This window comes from Carassius gibelio, chromosome A20 (assembly GCF_023724105.1).
Source record: "Carassius gibelio isolate Cgi1373 ecotype wild population from Czech Republic chromosome A20, carGib1.2-hapl.c, whole genome shotgun sequence".
Taxonomy (NCBI): domain Eukaryota; kingdom Metazoa; phylum Chordata; class Actinopteri; order Cypriniformes; family Cyprinidae; genus Carassius; species Carassius gibelio.
Genome location: NC_068390.1, coordinates 10,676,627 through 10,694,512, shown reverse-complemented (window position 1 = coordinate 10,694,512; position 17,886 = coordinate 10,676,627). Strand labels below are relative to the sequence as shown.

Genomic DNA, 17,886 nt, shown 5'->3' with positions numbered 1-17,886 from the left:
CTACACTATGAATAGACGCTGAAGCTGTGGCTGAAATCGGTTACTTGTTCATAGAGTTAAGTTTTTTCTGTATGGTAAATGGCACGCAGAGCACTATATAGGGACAGGGAATGATTTTGTTCTAAACCCTCTAAAATAACAGTTTCTCACCTTGTCTCCTTGCCATCTTCACGTCCTTTAATGGTTGCAGAAGAGGGCAGGGGCTCTGTTGAGGGATATGGGTCAGAACCCCAGACCATCCGAGGCTCACTAGGAACTCCGTGTTCTCTGATTGGTCTGGTCAGATGATCAAAAGTGTCTGATCCTGAGCTGCTGTTTTCTGTGGGCTCTCGTCGTACCAGCTGCTTAGGAGGCATTCTCCCTGGAATTGAAATCCAAAAATGACTACAACTTAAAACAGGCACATATAGAACTCTGTGTGTGGAAAAAAAACTATGGAAATGATTAAATTGTCAGATGTAATGTTTTGGTGTAATGTCTAGTGACAGTGCATGGTTTTGTTACCAAATTTCTAGAAAGGAAAACAACTTTAGTTTGTAAGACACACCGGGGTGCATAGGAGGCATGTCTATTGGTGGCCGCCCAGACATTATACGGGGATCCATGTAAGACTGCATCATTAGCCAGCGTGGGTCAAATCCCATTGAAGCAAGGTGTTGGTGGTGGGGGCCAATAGGTTGGTATAAGGATCTGTGCTGAGGGGGAGCTGAACCCCCTGAGGGAGAGACTGGACCCCCACCACTCTGCTGCTGCTGTTGCCATTGTTGTTGTTTAAGCTGTTCCTGAAAAATTTAAGAGAACACAAATTACATTCCAGTAAAGCAGGAATTACTACAAAGAATACTAGTTCGCATTTTCATTATCCACAGGGTTCCAACTAACACTTATGCTTAAAGCCAGAACAATGTGTGAGCACCTGTTGTCTAAGGAACCTGGGTGGTAAAGACTTCTGGAACTGTTTTGAATATCCAGAGGTGACAGAAGGACGAACAGCAGTCCCAGTGTCTCCCTCATTTTCCAGTTTAGTTGGGAGAGGGGCATCATCACTGACCGAATGATCGAGTCTGGTTGAAGACAACTGAGGCTCCTCAACTGAAACAGATAAAAAAATTAGCATTTTAAATCTAAAACTAGAAAAAAAACATTCCCACACCTGGAAGATCCTTTTATCCAAGGTGACAGGGAATCAACCATGACCTTGGAGTAGCTAGTGCCATGCTATTTCAGCATCATTAATTTAGGTTCTTGTCACACTTGCTTTGTTCGAACCAGAGTTTCAACACCCCTACACAATTGGTCCATTTTCACATTGTACTTCAGGGTATGAATTGAGGTACATTCATGTCATTACTTTAGTTTTACAACCAAAATATCACCTGTACCCCAAGGTACTTTTCTAAATGCACTTTAGAATTTTAACAGCTTATGATTTTTTAAAAAAAAATTCATTTACCTCTGGGCTCCTCAACACTGAAGTAGTCTCTCATCGGTTGTCTCTCCACCGGTCTATGCACCTCCTCAGTTACAGCAGTATCAACCTTGCTTTGGGGTTCTGGGGCAGTCCTATGGACAGGAGGGCTAGGTTGTCGGGTAACAAATTGTGGCACCTCCTCCACAGTGGGCTCTGTCCTTTCATGGGTTGGCATGGGAGGGCAGGGTTGCTGTGCAGGGGAAGGTGGTGGTTGAGGCTGAGGGGTTGGAGTTTCAGCAGGTAGTTTAGGCACAGTTTCAGTCACTTCCTGGTTATCACCATGAGCTTGTATAGTTGGTTTAGCAGTTTCTGTAGTCGAAGGTCGTCGTTTCTCCTCCAGTTGTTTGAGTTTCTCTTTGCATGCAGCAAGTCTCTGTTCTTCCATGCGGCGTTCCTCTTCCTCACGCCGTCTGCGAGCACGTTCTACTGCTTCTGAGAGCTCGGACTGCTTCTTCCGCTTCTGCCGCCACGCTTCTGTTTCCTCCTCACTAGCAGGGGGTGCTGTATTGAGTAGCTTTGTAACACTGGAGCCACCACTTCCCACAGAACGTCCAACAGTTTGGCCCTACACAAAACAATTAAGCAAAAATAAGGGGGGAAAAAAAGCCAACTTTGTCAAATCAGAGATAGGACAACTGTTCTAATGCACAACATACCTGCTGGTCTTGAGGAGGTACAGTCTTGCTATAATGGACAATATTGCCAGGGGAGGGAGCCTTAGGGTCTCCACTTTCTGCCCATGAGCTCTTGCTGTCACGCCTCCCCTCTTCTTCCGTCCATCCCTCCTGAACATCAGCGTTTCTTGACCTCATGCGATCAACTTTAGTCATCCACTCCCTGTGTTTCAGCAAGAATGTTTTATAGGGCCAATGTTCATTATGCACAAAATATTTTTTGGATGAAATTAAAACAAGCCACAAAGCTGAATGCTAACCAGTTATCGCCTTTCTCCTTAGCAGAATGGTTCTCCTCATCATCACTAAAGTTCAGTTTCTCAGTATAGTCAACTTCCATTTGAGCACCTAATAAAGACCAAAAATGGTGACTCAATTAACAAATGGTTTCATTATTGTTCACAACAACAAAACAGCACAATGACACAACAACTTGCTTAAACATACTTGGAACAAAAAGAAGACTGGAGATAAACATGCATTTTATTAATTTTTTGCTCTATATTTGACCATGTTGTAACAAATAAACAAAAGATCTCTGGATTTCTCCTATACTTTAAAACAAGTCATTCTCACCTGCCCAACCCTCATCAGCATCAGTGTCCAGATTGTCTAGCTCTTTAAGCTCAGTGGCACTAACAATTGATGGCCTGTCTGGATCCTGCAGCCATGGCTGAGAGGGAGGCTGGGAGGGTCTTCCACCAGAACGTGGACCCCTAAAAAGAGAAAAGAGATAAGGGGAAAAGCTACACTTTACAAAGTGCCCAATGCCCTGGAAGTATCCCAAAATACCAAATTGCTTGCCTTGATCAATAAACTCACTTTCAACTGCTTGCACTCACTTTTAACACTTCAGACAAATTTGCAAGGTCAATAACTAGTTAGAACTGTAGCTTCAACTTTAGAAATAAACGTCTAGTCTAAATACTGCACACTCATCAACATTATGGGAACAAAAAAGGACAAAGTACGCTGTCTTTCAATCTTAGCTTCTAGAGATTGAAGCCATTTAAGTTCAGACCTTTTGGGATCACTTACTTAGACATCTCCTGTTGACCAGGGTATCTAAAGCTACTTTGTACAGGAGGAAAGGGCCCTCGAGGGTAAGCATTGAACATCTGAAAAGATAAAACACTTTAAAATAGGTTTGCCCAATAGACTTCACAAAATCAGTACTAAACAAAATCCACAGCAGCATGTCATATTTCAGCAGTTAGATGAAATTATACACAATGGCTTACATATATATCACTTACATATGGCGGCATCATGCTCCTGAACTGGGCAGCTTGGAACTGAGATGATATTCCCTTCGCCGTTTGCTGGCCACCATTGAGTTTATGCTGAGGGGCAGTAGGTGGGAGTCTGTCTCTGGCATCTCTCTTTTCTCTGCCCTCCCCAGAAGAGGGTTTGCCTGCCTCATCGGAGTCCCCCGAGGGAGATGGTGTGCCCCGACCCACGCCTGACTCCTCAGAGGGCTTTCCATCACTCTCTGAGGGGCTGGAAGCAACATTTAAGTTCCTGCCTCCACCTTCCCGCCAGCTACCCACATCTGAGTAGGTAATGCAAACGAATGGCCAAAGTGAGGGTGATAATGATCATATTTAAGAATTATCATTGAGAAACTGCTGCATATCTTTTTTTCCTAAACAGTTGCAACTACTATATGTTACACAAATCTTATAAGACAATGTAAAGGACGATGGACTTACTCTGAGGCCTGAGGCTGGGGCCTGGCCCGTAGGGTTCATCTTCCTGATCACCTGATTTCTCCTGATTTTCACCCGCTGCCTGCAGACTTGGAAACTCCTGATGGAAATGACTGCTCATGCGAGGAGCTCCTGCAGACACAGTAACATTTAAGCACTTGGCTTTAGCAATTCAAAACTCATGCCAATAGAGCTTGGGCGCCGAGTTGCATTCTGGGACGTGGCGTCCATGTTGCTAGCCTCACGAATGTAAACATACAGCAAGTTGAACGAGAAGAGCAGAGTTGGGAGATAGAAAAAAGATGTTAAAATCGCGAAAAGGTTGTGGTATTTATAGGGATATGCTAAATATGCCAGGGAACGGTATGTGGACAAAATAGGCAGCTAATCTTCAGCTACCTTGTTTTGTGAGCGCCTACACTTCAGAATAGTTCCGAAGCTACAAGTCATTGAAGTCTCATGTACAGTTCACAAATGGATGGGTTCAGGAGCTGCAAATCATAGAACCGGAACAGCGGCAAACAGTATACAGTAATCCGGTAAGCTGTGCTCTATCTAGCTGCTAGTTTAGTAACTGTTAGTGCTAACAACCATTCACACATGGACTTTTAACAATGTGTTTCAAAAGTTTAGTTAGTAGCTGTCAACCCTCCCGTTTTTTACGGGGTTCTCACGTATTTGAGCTCTTTTCCCGCTGTCTTCCCGTTTTAGTATTTTCCTGTAAAATATCCCGTTAGCCCTTCAATCGGACCTGTCAAGTGTCTGTGTTGTTGTCCTGTTGCTACTCCTTGCCCTTCTAGCAAAACAGATGTTTTCAAAGCATCGTTTTGCTTACTTAAGCAACCAAGTCGCTTAACGTTAGTTAATGCAGCAGTTTTTTAGTAAGAATTTTTGCTGTCAGCAGAGGGATAGCAACAAAAAGATGAATGTTGAAATTTCCTATATTTTGGAAGAGTAACCCGAGAAATTCTTTATTTTCAATGTTGACTTAAACTATATAAATTAATATTCAGATGTTATGGTCTCCGTGGACGCGCCTCCAAGCAGGAAAGCGGTGTAAAGTTAATCCATTCTCATTTTTTCCATTCACTATTACACCCCACAATACAGCAAAGGTTTACCATGGTTGAAATAGATTTTTAATTAATAAAATTAAAAAAACACTGATGAGAGGGAGTATGTCTAAACACTGCGCAGTAGTCAGAGTAGCAGTGAAGGAGGCTATAAACGTGGCGGCCATGCCAAGTAATGATGTCACAACGCCCAAGCCCTATAAAGATTATTCTGCTGCTTAAATTTTAGAAAAGGATTTATAGTTCACAGAGTAGCGTTTCGAGAGCCTACAACGATGAAAAGGTTTACAAAGGAAATGGCTTACCATCCAGCTGCCCAGACTGTTTGCTGTTGGCCCAAGAGCGGCTGCCTCCCAGAGGGGCATCAGAGGTCTGAGGAACAGCTGGCTTTGGCTGTGGTGGAGGGGTCTCTTGCTGCCTACAATCATAAAATAAAGTGCAAGTGGAACAGAAAAATCTAATGAGTACAAAACAAGAAGACAAGACGACTTCCATTTGTGAAGACAATGTGACATTTAGTGTAGAGTATATTTGGAATATCCAAAACTGAACTACAACTATCATTTAAGAGTTTTACCGTTCGTCTCCTGGTTGATCCTGTCTGGAGGCCCATCCGCTGCCGTCCTTTGGTACGATGCTAACGTTGGGATCGTTGCCTTTGTTCTCAGCTTTTAGGCTGGGCAGGTTAGCCGGAGGGGGCATGCGTCGGCTGACCGCAACTTTGCCCAAACTTTGGAGCCCATGTCTGGCAGCAACTTAGTGGGAAAAACAAAACAAAAATCATTATCTATGACACAAAATACATCCATTTTTTTCATTTTTCTAATCTTGAAAAAAAGAATTTAACCAAAAATTCAACGTAATTTTTACAGGAACATTGTTAATAGCAGCAGTAATCTTACAACAAATGTTCTTGGGCAGTCTCTAAAAGCTCAAAGGAATGCACAGCGTTGACTAAAGCCCCTTTCACACTGCACGTCGGACCCGCAATATTCCCGTAACATTGCCTGGTCGCCTTCTGTGTGAAAGCAACCACGTCCCGGAATTGATTACCGAATTGAACCCGGGTCGGGGACCTAGTAACATTGCGGTAATCGATCCGGAACGAGCGCTGTGTGAACAAAAGCCAGATCTAATTCCGTATCGAAGTGATGACGTGCGTTATCGCGCGACTCTTTTACCGGCTGTTTTGAAGGAAGATCAACATTCGCGACGAAAACATATGTGCAAACTGTAATGAAGCAGAGATCAGTTAGTTCCTCACTTTCCGCGTTGACGCCAAGATCGTTTGCGTGCTTCAGTTAAAGTATAACGTGCCAAGCGTTGTCGACTCGTACATTACACGTCACGCGCTGATGTCACGTGTCGTTACGGGATCTTCAAGGGTTGTGTGTGAATGCACGCACATATACCGGGTCATCACTGGCAGTTTGAAAGTGCAAAATCTAGCGACCAGGGAACAATTACAGGAACACTTTACCCCTGTATTTGCCGGAATGGCAGTGTGAAAGGGGCTTAAGTGGACAAAGGCTGCTTATTTGATCCAGTGACTCAAAAGAAAGCTGATTGGGGAGATCAATGAACGACAGTTCAAAGACTCTAGTGCCATCACTTGACACTCTACTCAATGAACCATTATTATTTTCTTATTTTCTTAACCATTCTTAAGAGAACAAATCAATTTTCTTTATGCAAAATGCAGTTCACCATTTTAGATTGAGGTGAAATGTAACCTGGACTACGGCTGTCACTTTTAGTTCGAAAATCGATTGCACAATCGATCGGACCAACCAAAAAAAGTCTCACAAATGAAAATAGGAAATCTATTTTAATCAAATATGTACATTATTAAATTTTTTTATAATTAAACAATTAAAATATATATAGATGTAACAAAACTCACAATCAAGCAGAAAAAGAATTCCGAAAGTACAGTATGCCTTGCAAAAGCTTGACAAAAATACTAGCAATTTTACACGCCTATAAGATCCAAGTGACATTGAAAGCGACCTCTTATGCTGCGTTCACACCAAACGCTAATAGCGCATCTGGCGGGAATGATTTCAATGCTAAATCAATGTAGAGATGCGTTTACGCACGTCTGGAGGTCTCGCGGCACGGTAGATGCGAATTCGCCTCATTCGCGCATCTAGTTACAGGAGATTCTGAGTTATGAAAAGGACCATTGCAAGCTGACAGCGACCGGCTATTGTGGTGGAAAATTGGCAGTAACACCCCCACCTTGCGCAGCTGTACCGGAGTGTCACTGGGACATCAGTGCGGTCGGAGCGGTCTTCTCAACAGCTGGACATATAGTGAATAAAAAACTTTTTGCGCATTTCAATATGCCAGCCTAGTGTGCACCTAGCCTAAGTCTCGGTTACGTTCAATAAAAAAAAATTTTTTTTAGTTTATTTAAACTAATCTTGGAGATTTTTTTATTGCCTAAATCATAAATGCAGCCGGGTTGAAGCCTGCAGTGATGTTTTTCTTTTGTTATGGCATACGTCCCCTCTGCATATATATTTTTTCGAGAATGTTGCACTCCTGTTGTTGTTATTCTGCACAAAACTTCATGCCAATAAATAAGAAATATTGCTGACTTGTGCGTTTCCAGCGCTCTCTTTACGTTCGTCCGTTATTTGATGTTTTTTTAGACATGCCGGACATGTTTTTCTTGACAGCTTTCGAGAGATTCACTCCACTACAGATGATAACAGTATTTTCCAACAGCTTGCTTATAAGAATGGTCAGTTGACTCACCTGCAGTTTTCTGGGTCTCCAGAGACTTGCCCTTGTACGTGTTGAAGAGGCTAAGGGTTGCATACTTGGTCTTGCCATCCTTTGCCTTGGTGCTCTGCCCTGACTTCTCTGACATTTCGCTGGAAACTCATTGAGTCTGGTCCTGCGGCCTCACCCCTCAGAACCAGCCCTTTAGAAGAAACCAAGAAATGAAAGCTTCAGTGAGCAGATGGTAGAACCAGATATTTTATCTAATATCTACCTGCACCTTTTAAGCAATATTTCCTGTCAGGCTTAAGTGCAGGCTACAATGCAACACCAGGAGCCTTTGTTGAGCAACTACAGAGAGAAAGACAAACGTGCATATGAGCAACTAACTCTCCTCAAATACAGCGCTTGCAAATTATACTTAATACTCGTTTCACAAACATTACTTAAAATTAGATTCAGTGGGTTAAACTGGAAGGTTTAATAAAAGGCCATGCCCCTAACTTGCAGAGAATAACTGAAGTATTAAGTGAACAATCAGCCTTTTATCAGACTTTCTGACTTCCTGTTTGAGGCAGAATCTTACAGGCTGAAAACAGTAACAATTTTAAAACAATGACCAAAGTTTGACTGGTCAAAATGTCTATTACAACTTGTGAACCTTTAAGGAGATGAACTGCAAAAGGCATTCAGAACTCTACATCTTTGAATTTCAATGGTTCAAATCATCTCGCTGCTATGCCAATGTCAGTGTAGATGGAGAACTGACAGTTATAGGGGTCAATCTACCGTGAGCCACATGGGGCTCCATTCATATTGATGTAGTGCGTGGCTTAATGCCAAGACAGCAGTAGAAGCAAGAGGGTCCTCTCACCATGTCCAAACACAGTTCATTGCAATGCACACAGAAATATGAAGATGTGTTATTCATCACTTCATTTGTATATAATGCCATCCATAACAGATTAAATTAACACTGAAACCTTAAGCAGCTGTTACAGACTCAAAGCTTTAATATGAATAAAATTAAGACTGAACACTGGAGCAGCTGATCAACTCGAATGTGTGGTTTACATCGATTTGTTTGAATGAAAATCGGTTTTCTTTTTAACAGTTGGTCACTTATGGGATAGTTAAAAGTAGGGCTGGCCGATTTTCCAGATTTTATGGATTAATTCTAATTCATAGTTTTGCCACGATTTTTTTTTTCAGAAATGGAGGAATCGAATATTTTGAATAGAAATATTACCAAATGTTAGAATTAAACACTTGCCGGTGATAACAGTAAAGAGAAAAGAACGATTCAACCACATCTCGTCGCATGTGATGCGCTCTGTGAAGGACCATAAATTTAGCACTAGGCGTCATTCACACATTGCTTTTGTTTTGACAAAGATATGATGCAGGCAATGGAATAGGTAAAACATGCAAGAAGATGGGAGTGAACTTTTAATTTGAGCGCAGTGTTTTTAGAATGCCGTTTCATGCATGAGATGAGATGCTGCAAGAGACGCGAGCGCAACAGTCAAACACTTCCATGTTTACACAGATAAAAGAACACCTGTAAAAATTACTACTGCATGTCTGATGTTTCTTGTTAGCATCATGGTGTCAGACTGAAAGCTGCTGCGGTAAAAAAAAACAAAAAAACATTTATAGTTAATAAAAGTCTACTGGTGTTATAACTTCAATCATTTTGAGTTACCTTGACTTTTGAGATTTTCTAAAAGAATTTCTCGTCTTATATAGGTTCAGAAATGTGTAAACGTTTGCACAATATGTAGTTGTAGTTTTTGCATCTTTGCTGCAAAGTTATTTGTTACAAATTAACATCATGTTGACCGCTTCATCACTTCATGTGTGCTGCACTTGGAATAGAATTGTCTTTAACTAGAGGGTTAACAAAGAATAAGTTACTTCACTCATACTGTAGATACATTTTCAAGCTGACTAGTTTCAACAAAAAAAAAAAAAAAAAAAAAAAAAATTGAGAATTGGTCAAACATTCTTGAAAAATCAAGATTTTTATTTTTTGCAAAATACCCCAGCCCTACTTCAAAGGCAACAATGATGCCAAATCAAATATGTACAGTGCAAAAACCTGAACATTGTGCAAACCAACTCTAACACAGAAACTAAAAGTCACATGACAAGACAAAAGGTGTAATGAAAGTGAAAGCGTTTACATCTTTGGGTTATCTGCATTTACTGAGACAAACAATTCAATATGGAAAAAATGTGTAGCTTCACCGGTTAAATGCCAACTTCCTCTCAATCTACACCTCATGAGATTTCATCTTTCCAGCTGTCTGGTGTATTGTAAAGGCATAATTCAACTGCCTCTTTATTCGAGACTTGCAGGACAGGAGGTGGAGACAGACAGATGAATGGCTAAAAACCCAAGAGAGCATGATTCATTCTTTGGATGTTTAAGACCAAAATGGTAAAGGCTGGGAAAGTGTAACTCTTAAATAACTCATTCTAAGCATGTTAAATGCTGTTGTAAACTATAACTGTTGTACAAAAAGTATTGTATCAAGATAAAATGCATTGTAGGTTTCAATTAAACATCTTAATTATTTCAACCCCAACCTCCGAAATCCGATCATACCCCCATCCGCAGCCATCTGCCACCCAAAAACACGAGCCAATCATTGCTTTCCACTGACATTCCCAAATGAGCAAAGTAACCACTAGCATTGAGCTGCAGTCTCTGGGGGATGAGAAAAGTCAATCTCTTTTCAATTGATTGGTGAGGGGCATTCTTCAAGTTCCCCTGAAGTGCCTTGAAACCATTTTATTATGATTTATATATTATTCTATGTGGTGACGTAATTTCAACTGAAACAGGAAAAGATGGTGGGACATATAGAGCAGCCCCTGCCCCCTTTTTAAAATAGCCAATAGAGTTTACATTATATCTGCTCGGGCCAGAGCCATTGAGCTCGGTCAAGCCACATTTGACAGCCACAGTCTAATAGCTTACCCCTAGATTCAATATGAAACTCTTAAACCCCTTTCACACTGCGATTCCGGCAAATACACAGGTAAAGTGTTCCGGCAATTGTTCCAAGGTCTCTAGATTTTGCACTTTCACACTGCCAGTGATTACCCGGGATACGTGCGTGCTTTCACACACAACCCGTAAAGATCCCGTAATGACACGTGACGTGTAATGTACGAGTTGAAAACATTAGGCTCGTTATACTTTCACTGAAGCTGGCGAACAATCTCAGCGCAAGCGCAGAAATTGAGGAACAAACTGATCTCTGCTTCATTACAGTTTGCACATATTTGTCGCGAATGTCAATTTTCCTTCAAAACATCAGGTAAAAGAGTCCATGGGATCGTGTTTCTGGACCATAGCCAAAGTCCGGATCATACTGTGTGCGCTGCTCGTTTCGCGTGAAACGATGTAAAACCAGATCTCATTTGCCCCAATCGAAAGCATATTTACGCTATCTGAATCATTTCCTACTACCTTAATAGTGCAGGGGGCGGGCGCTTCGGATTCCAGAGAGCATTTTGATTGGCCAGAAGTTTTGATGAGAAGTATGATATGACATCAATTGTTGAGCCGTTTTGGCGGCAGAAACTGCAAGCTTTGAATGCTTATATCTTCTAAATGCGAATTTTGTCACTGTTTTGCACATTGCCTTATAATTTCCCACCTAGAAGATAAAGACTCCCATGTCAGAATGATGTTCATCCACTTCATCTCCGCTTTCACCACAATATTTAACTAACAGCCTGTCCCTCAATGTGGAGAAGACAAAGGAGGTTATGATGGACTGACCACCCCCCACTGACCATCGACAGCTCGACTGTGTAGAGTCAGCAGCACTAAATTTCAGGGGGTGCACATCACCGAGGATATCACTTGGACCACCAACACCATGTCACTCTCCAAGAAGGCACAAGAACCGCTACACATTCTCCACCAGCTGAAAAGAGCAAGTCTCCCTCCACCCATCCTCACCACATTTTACAGCGGAACCGCTGAGAGCGTGCTGACCAGCTGTATCACTGTCTGATACAGGAACTGTAGTCCAGCAGACCGCAAGACCGGACAGTGAACACAACTGCAGCGATCATTGGTGCCCATCTCCCCTAAATCCTGGACATTTTCCACACAAGATGCTCCAGTAAAGCCAACATTATCGTGAAGAACCTCACTCATCCCTCCCACAGTCTCTTCTAGCTCTTACCATCAGGAATACAGTACTGGAGCATCAGAGTCCACTCTGCCAGACTGCTCAACAGCTTTTCCCCCCAGGCTGTGAGAGCTCTGAACTCAATCACCCCACACAAACCCCCTACCTCCTTTAACATGGACCAGCTAATTTTTTAGCTTATGTACAGATTAACATTTATATATAGTACATTTATAGATAAAATCTGTCATTAAGTTAGTTGTATAGGTAGAGCTGGGCGATATATTAAAAAAAAATCTCGATATTGTCAATTTTTATGATATTCGATATATATCTCGATATGTTTGCATTTGCATTTAAATAATAAAAAAAACATGATTTTCTTTTGCCCACAAAAAAACAATTTCGATTAAACAGCTTATTTAAGCAGTTAAAAAAATCTAGACCAAGAGATCACTTACTGCTTTTTATTAAATGAATACATGTAGGCCTATATGTAACTGAAGCAGAGCAGATTAAGTACAGAAAGTGCATTCTGTCAACTTTTTAGTGCATGCAATTCACAATTTAAACTATGCAACTGGGATAAGTATTTTATTTTAATTTTTTTAACAAGTTTTAAGCTAAGAACACAAGTCTGTCAACTGTCTGCAGTTTAAAGAGAAGCTCTGTGGCATGAAACTATGTTCCTACTGAAAAACCCTCTTAGATGTGGAGCTAGTTGCTGAAGCACATAGCTATTTCTTATATATAAATATATATAAATGAATACCAAAGACTTCTCTCTGTCTATTATGGAAACTGGTAAACATAGTGAAATTCCCCAATAGTAATTCCAATTGGCCATAGCCTATGTTTCTCTATTCAAACATCAGCGGTCGAGTAAGTGCATTTATTTTGCGATCATAAATGCAAACAATACAGTTGAGATCTCACGACAGAACACAGACCGGCTGAACAACGCTTTCATTAGATCGCTCAATTCCAGCTTGTTAGTGTTTTCAGATTATCGTCGGCGGCTCTTCCACAATAAGGAGTGAGCACGTGAGCACATGGTTGCCAGATTGCTTAAAATAAGCAAACACCGGGCAGAAAATGTATCCTTGTAACAGTGGAGCTCTGATTCTGAGATTTAAACTTGTTATCTGGCAACCGCTATCATTAAGCTCTCGTAGTAGAGGGGCGTAGAGCAGTTACAGGTTCCTTTTTTGGACATTCTGCGCGTTCTTTTGGGAAAGAATGCTTGAATTTGAAATATTCGATATTCCCGATATATTCCAATTTTACATCGTCGTCAAAATTATTCCGATACTATCGCTAATATTCGATATATCGCCCAGCTCTATGTATAGGTTAGCACAGTGGTTTTCAACCTGTGGGCCGCAGCCCCTTAGTGGGTCACGATGGTATTGCAGGTGGGCCACCAAATAATAATATTGTACATATATGTAAAAATGTCTAAGTCGTAACATAATAACACCATTTCATATATATATATATATCTAAATAAGAAAAATAAATATTAAACAGTAACTATGCTTCCACTATTCAAGCTCGCTGATTGGTTTAAGGATAAACCGCCAAATTATCTTAGATATTTTTGCTTCATATGCTACAGAACAACAGCAGCTGTGCCAGCCTGAGTTATTTTCTGCTCATTGCCAGTTCATTCAATAAAGACAGTTATTAACCCAACAATAACGGGATGAGTTTAATTTTTTTTGCAGTGGGCCGCAAACATGTGTTTGGATGTGTGGGCCGAGAGTTGAAAAAGATTGGGAACCACTGGGTTAGTTGATAGGTTTATGCGATTTTACTTAATTCCTGCATATCTGTATTTATGTAGCACTGTGGTCCTGCGAGGCATGACATTTTGTTCCACAGTATGTCCACACAAGTAACGGAATGACACTAAAACTCAACTTGACTATACATAACCTAAAGACTAAAATATTGGTGCTAGACTTCATGGGGACTTTAAATCAATGAAGAACATACTCAAATATGAATCGTTTCTCACAGCTCAACCTGATCCACAGTTACCAGGAAGTCTCCAAACATACACTTGATCTCCTGTTCCTGTGGCTCAAGTTTCTTTCTTTGTTAAAAGCACTCCTCAAAGTTTGTCTCATTTCAACCAATGGTGCTCTCAGTGGCATTTCCTCTTATGAATATGTAAAGCTCTTTAGGTGGAAGTTAAATGATCATCTTCCTCTACTGGCGCTCACAAGTATCTTCCCCCCTGATGCCACGGTGATGAATCAAATCCTATATAACTTGTTCCTGATTCTGTTGAAAGACTGTTGAAAGGCTTCGGACTTGCTCAATGTGATGCCATTTTCATAAAACCCCATGGAACATCATCGTGCACACAAAAGGAGTAAGTAATTTGTGACATGGATCACAGAAGAATGAAGTATACATTTTAAGATAACGCCAAGAAAGAAAGACAATGGTGTAAAACAGCATTTTTAGCAAAGTTTCAACCATGTTGATCAATTTTAGATGCTTTAGTTTCCTGTACCAAATATGATACAGTAGAATAGACATGGTTAGATCACACACGCATGCATAAGCCAGCCTGGTCGGGAATAAGCATAGAGCTATTGAGTGCTTAGTGGCTCACCTGCATGTAGTATAGTGGAAGTTGTGGTCGCTCATTTCGTTGCACTGATTTTAACATTTTGTTAGATGTAACATGGAAAGGTCATGTGAGCCATCACCTTTGGCTAACCTACCTCTGCACAACCAAGAATAGGACACTGGGTATCCAGTGCCTTGCCTTTCAGATTTAAAATGCAAAAATATAATGACAGGTTTTAGGTCACAACATTTCGTTTAACAAACAAAACAATTTCCCGAACAACCCCTGTAAGTATTTCACAGGTAAAACGAGGCATTTATTAAAAATGGCTGGTGAATGGGCCCTGTGAGGTGCCATCAAACCCCCATTCACCCCAAAATCTGCCCCAGGCTGTCCGGTTATCATATTTTCAGCAACATATAAACTAAACCCGTCTATATTAATGCGGACCTGTGTGAGAGAAAAGAAAACTGTTTCTGGTTAGGTGGTTTGTCGTTGCTCACGGCAGTGCTAACATTAGCCAGACGGAGTCTTTTCTTTTAAAAGAGCAGAAGCTGCAGCACGCGGACCAACCGTTAACATACCTGTCTCCGCCGGTCCCGTCTCTCTTGAAGTGTATCGTTTATTCCGTCCAGAAGGTATGTGTCTTGGCCTTTTGTATTGTGCGTTTTGAGCGTGTGTGTGAGAGATAGAGGCCGGCTGTGGATTACAAAAGCTCGTGCTATGCTAGTCCCAGTTAGCCGAGCGGTTAGCGACCCCACAAAACCTCCTCCACAAACAAGAGAGAAGCGTTTCTCTCCCTCTCTCGATGGTTTTCTTTCTCGTTACGTATCTCTGGTCGCGCCGCCGGAGTGAGGTGGGCAGTAACGGGCCGTTGGCGGTGTCTCGTGCGCTCGAGAGAGGGCCCCGCTCGCGCCGCGGCCTGTCGCACAATCAAAGATGGCAGAGCGCCAATCCACGAGAGCCTGACGTCACCACGTATAGGCGCTGCGCAGCGTCGCGACCGAAGAAGCGCCTTTAACACGTCAGACACCGCAGATGGCGCCCTTTATACTTTTTGGAAGAAGCTTGACTGGTTACTTTGTATCATAACAAATTATGCAAATATATTCACAAAAATTCCAGAGAGTGTACATAGCAAACACCTTTTGGCATAGCTTGATATATACAATATTATATAATATTTATAATGTACATTTCTTTTAACTTATTATCAAAACAATATTTTCCATGAATAATCCAAGCTTGTATTTGTCCACAATTAACCTTTATGAGTACCTTTTTTATCTATTATAATATATTTTTGGTTGTTCGCATAACACTTAACCATTTGGCTTTGTCTCTTCTGTGCAACACAAAAGGAGATGTTTGGCAGAATGATGACACTGCTCTTTTCCATACAACAAGGCCTTAAAAAGCATCTCAAAAGTCAGTGTGTCAGTGTCAGTTTAAGATGGTTTGTGAGATTTTTTACTTTGTTCCTCACAAGTAAAATGCAGTCAGTACACGTTTTGTCATAATAAAAGGGGTCTGAACTGTGATTAGATTTTAGATCCTGTGTGAAATGTCCTATAGCGGCCTTCAAAGTGACCTAATTTTACAACTTTTATTGCCTATCCATGATTATCCATAAGAATTGTGCTGTCAAGTGTCTATTTTATTTACCTCAGTAATAATGAGCATGCATGACTCACTTTTTTATAGCTTTACTACATCCCAACTTACAATAAAATGCATTTACAATAAATTGCACTTCTTTTTAATTACTGACTGTGAGCAATCCCGTCAAATTAAATGTGGTTTCACATAGATTCACTGTTATTTTTATTGATTTATTTTTCTTATCAATAACACAACTGGCTATTTCTTAATTATAATACAGTTACATTTTGATATTACTTGAAAATAATTTAATATGCTCTCAGTGGTTTAAATCGCTTGTGTAGTGCTGAAAAAGTAGATCTATACATTTCTTTTCATTAGATCGTTTATGGTGCATACTGGTTTTCAACAACTAAAACAATTACAGACAAAACTACACTACTACAAAACCTAAATTAAAAAAATTAAACTACACATTAAAATCAGCTTTACAATAAAATCAGTTTTTCAATTGTTAAGGCACTTACTGATAAATCAAAGGAATTCTTCAAGTATAAAAATCAATATGAGTATTATTATAGAAAATTCTCAGAATGCAAGAATTTCCACACACTACTTATTTTTTTCACTGTTATAGTTTAGCCTAATCAACTCTGTTATGTTTTTGATTCACATTTCATGATCAGTGTGTGGTCAGTGGCAATGGTAGAAAAGCCCTGATCTTGTCCAGGAGTGATGAAGGGTCTGCTATGAGTGCATGCAGACTGGCTCTGCTGTAATACAGAGCAGACAGCAGCGCTGCAACAGACACTGAGAATATGAGTGAATGAGAGGAGCGCTGTGACTGCGGCTCTGGTGTACAGCGTGTTTTCAGGGGTTTGGTGACTCGATTCCATTGAGTCAGGATGGCCTGACGTGCACCGTCCCATTTTCCTGGTCCGTACAAACGAAACTGGTATGGGGTGCAGGGCCCAAAGATGATGTTCAGAGCCAATCTTGGGTCTGTCAGGAGCAGCTTCAGGATAGGAGGACAGACACCGACTTGTTCAGCCAACTCATCCATGTAGGGGAGGTAGTCCACCTGGATGGTGTGTCTCTGGGCGGCCACATACCTGCACGAGAGTGAGATTAAGAGTCATCAACATCCACTAAAATGACATACATTTAAATATAGAAACTGTGTGAATGCTGTGATATATGTTTATGTGATGTGTTACGTGTGGAGAACCTTTTAGCCATTGCTTCCTCTTTTGCTTTAATTTCCTTCAACATTGCACTCATTGGAGGCAGTTTGCACAGTCCTAGTGTAAAAAACAAAACAAAAAACAAAAAACACAATTAAGCTTTTTCTATTATAAAGAACCATGGTTCCATGGAAGTTAAATGTTCTTCATGAAACCATAAATGCCAATGAAGAACCTTTATTTTTTTTAGAGTGAAGGAGTTCAGAGTCATGTTTGATACCTTTAAAAACACGTGTGGCCCATCGCGCTTGCATCTCAGAGATGGGCATAATGGCTCCCAGAGGCTGGATCAGACCAATCACGGCTAAAGTTTGGCACTCCAATCCTGGGGGATATACGTATTTGTACAGGGATACCTTGTTCTTTGAGACAGGAATTAAATGTGAAGGCAGGAATGGGAATGAGAAAGTGTAGCCTGTGGCAAACACCACCAGATCAATGTCATCTTCAACAGTGCCATCCTCAAACACCACACTTGACCCACGAAACTCTTTAACATTTGTCTTGACTGAGACGGTACCAGACAGGATGCGGTTTGGTAAGTCATCATTGATAGTGGGATGTTGACTGAAAACTCTGCCAGATAAAAAAAAAAAAAACACATGTACACACTCACTCACAAAACATCATTATTTAGCATGGAAG

The 17,886-nt window shown here is 40.9% G+C and overlaps 2 protein-coding genes across 6 annotated transcripts in view; both read right to left on the bottom strand.

Annotated features, from left to right (window-relative positions):
• Positions 1 to 15,417, bottom strand: part of prrc2c (proline-rich coiled-coil 2C) — a 33,229-nt gene extending 17,812 nt beyond the window's left edge. For both annotated transcript variants that reach the window (XM_052535798.1, XM_052535799.1), the window contains exons 1-14: positions 14,980 to 15,417; positions 7,691 to 7,859; positions 5,505 to 5,682; positions 5,233 to 5,345; positions 3,858 to 3,986; positions 3,402 to 3,697; positions 3,184 to 3,263; positions 2,722 to 2,861; positions 2,406 to 2,493; positions 2,128 to 2,308; positions 1,454 to 2,036; positions 917 to 1,092; positions 548 to 782; positions 151 to 361 (exon numbers count right to left, since the gene is read on the bottom strand). In XM_052535798.1, coding sequence (XP_052391758.1) covers positions 151 to 361; positions 548 to 782; positions 917 to 1,092; positions 1,454 to 2,036; positions 2,128 to 2,308; positions 2,406 to 2,493; positions 2,722 to 2,861; positions 3,184 to 3,263; positions 3,402 to 3,697; positions 3,858 to 3,986; positions 5,233 to 5,345; positions 5,505 to 5,682; positions 7,691 to 7,805 — 2,525 coding nt within the window. In that variant the 5' untranslated portion in view covers positions 7,806 to 7,859; positions 14,980 to 15,417. The remainder of the gene's footprint in view (positions 1 to 150; positions 362 to 547; positions 783 to 916; positions 1,093 to 1,453; positions 2,037 to 2,127; positions 2,309 to 2,405; positions 2,494 to 2,721; positions 2,862 to 3,183; positions 3,264 to 3,401; positions 3,698 to 3,857; positions 3,987 to 5,232; positions 5,346 to 5,504; positions 5,683 to 7,690; positions 7,860 to 14,979) is intronic.
• Positions 15,418 to 16,085: 668 nt separating this feature from the next.
• Positions 16,086 to 17,886, bottom strand: part of LOC127938569 (flavin-containing monooxygenase 5) — a 41,671-nt gene continuing 39,870 nt past the window's right edge. For 2 of the 4 annotated variants that reach the window (XM_052535274.1, XM_052535277.1), the window contains exons 7-9: positions 17,462 to 17,817; positions 17,226 to 17,298; positions 16,086 to 17,109 (exon numbers count right to left, since the gene is read on the bottom strand). In XM_052535274.1, the coding sequence (XP_052391234.1) occupies positions 16,680 to 17,109; positions 17,226 to 17,298; positions 17,462 to 17,817 (859 nt within the window). In that variant the 3' untranslated portion in view covers positions 16,086 to 16,679. The remainder of the gene's footprint in view (positions 17,110 to 17,225; positions 17,299 to 17,461; positions 17,818 to 17,886) is intronic. The other 2 variants (XM_052535275.1, XM_052535276.1) reach the window with 2 other exon arrangements.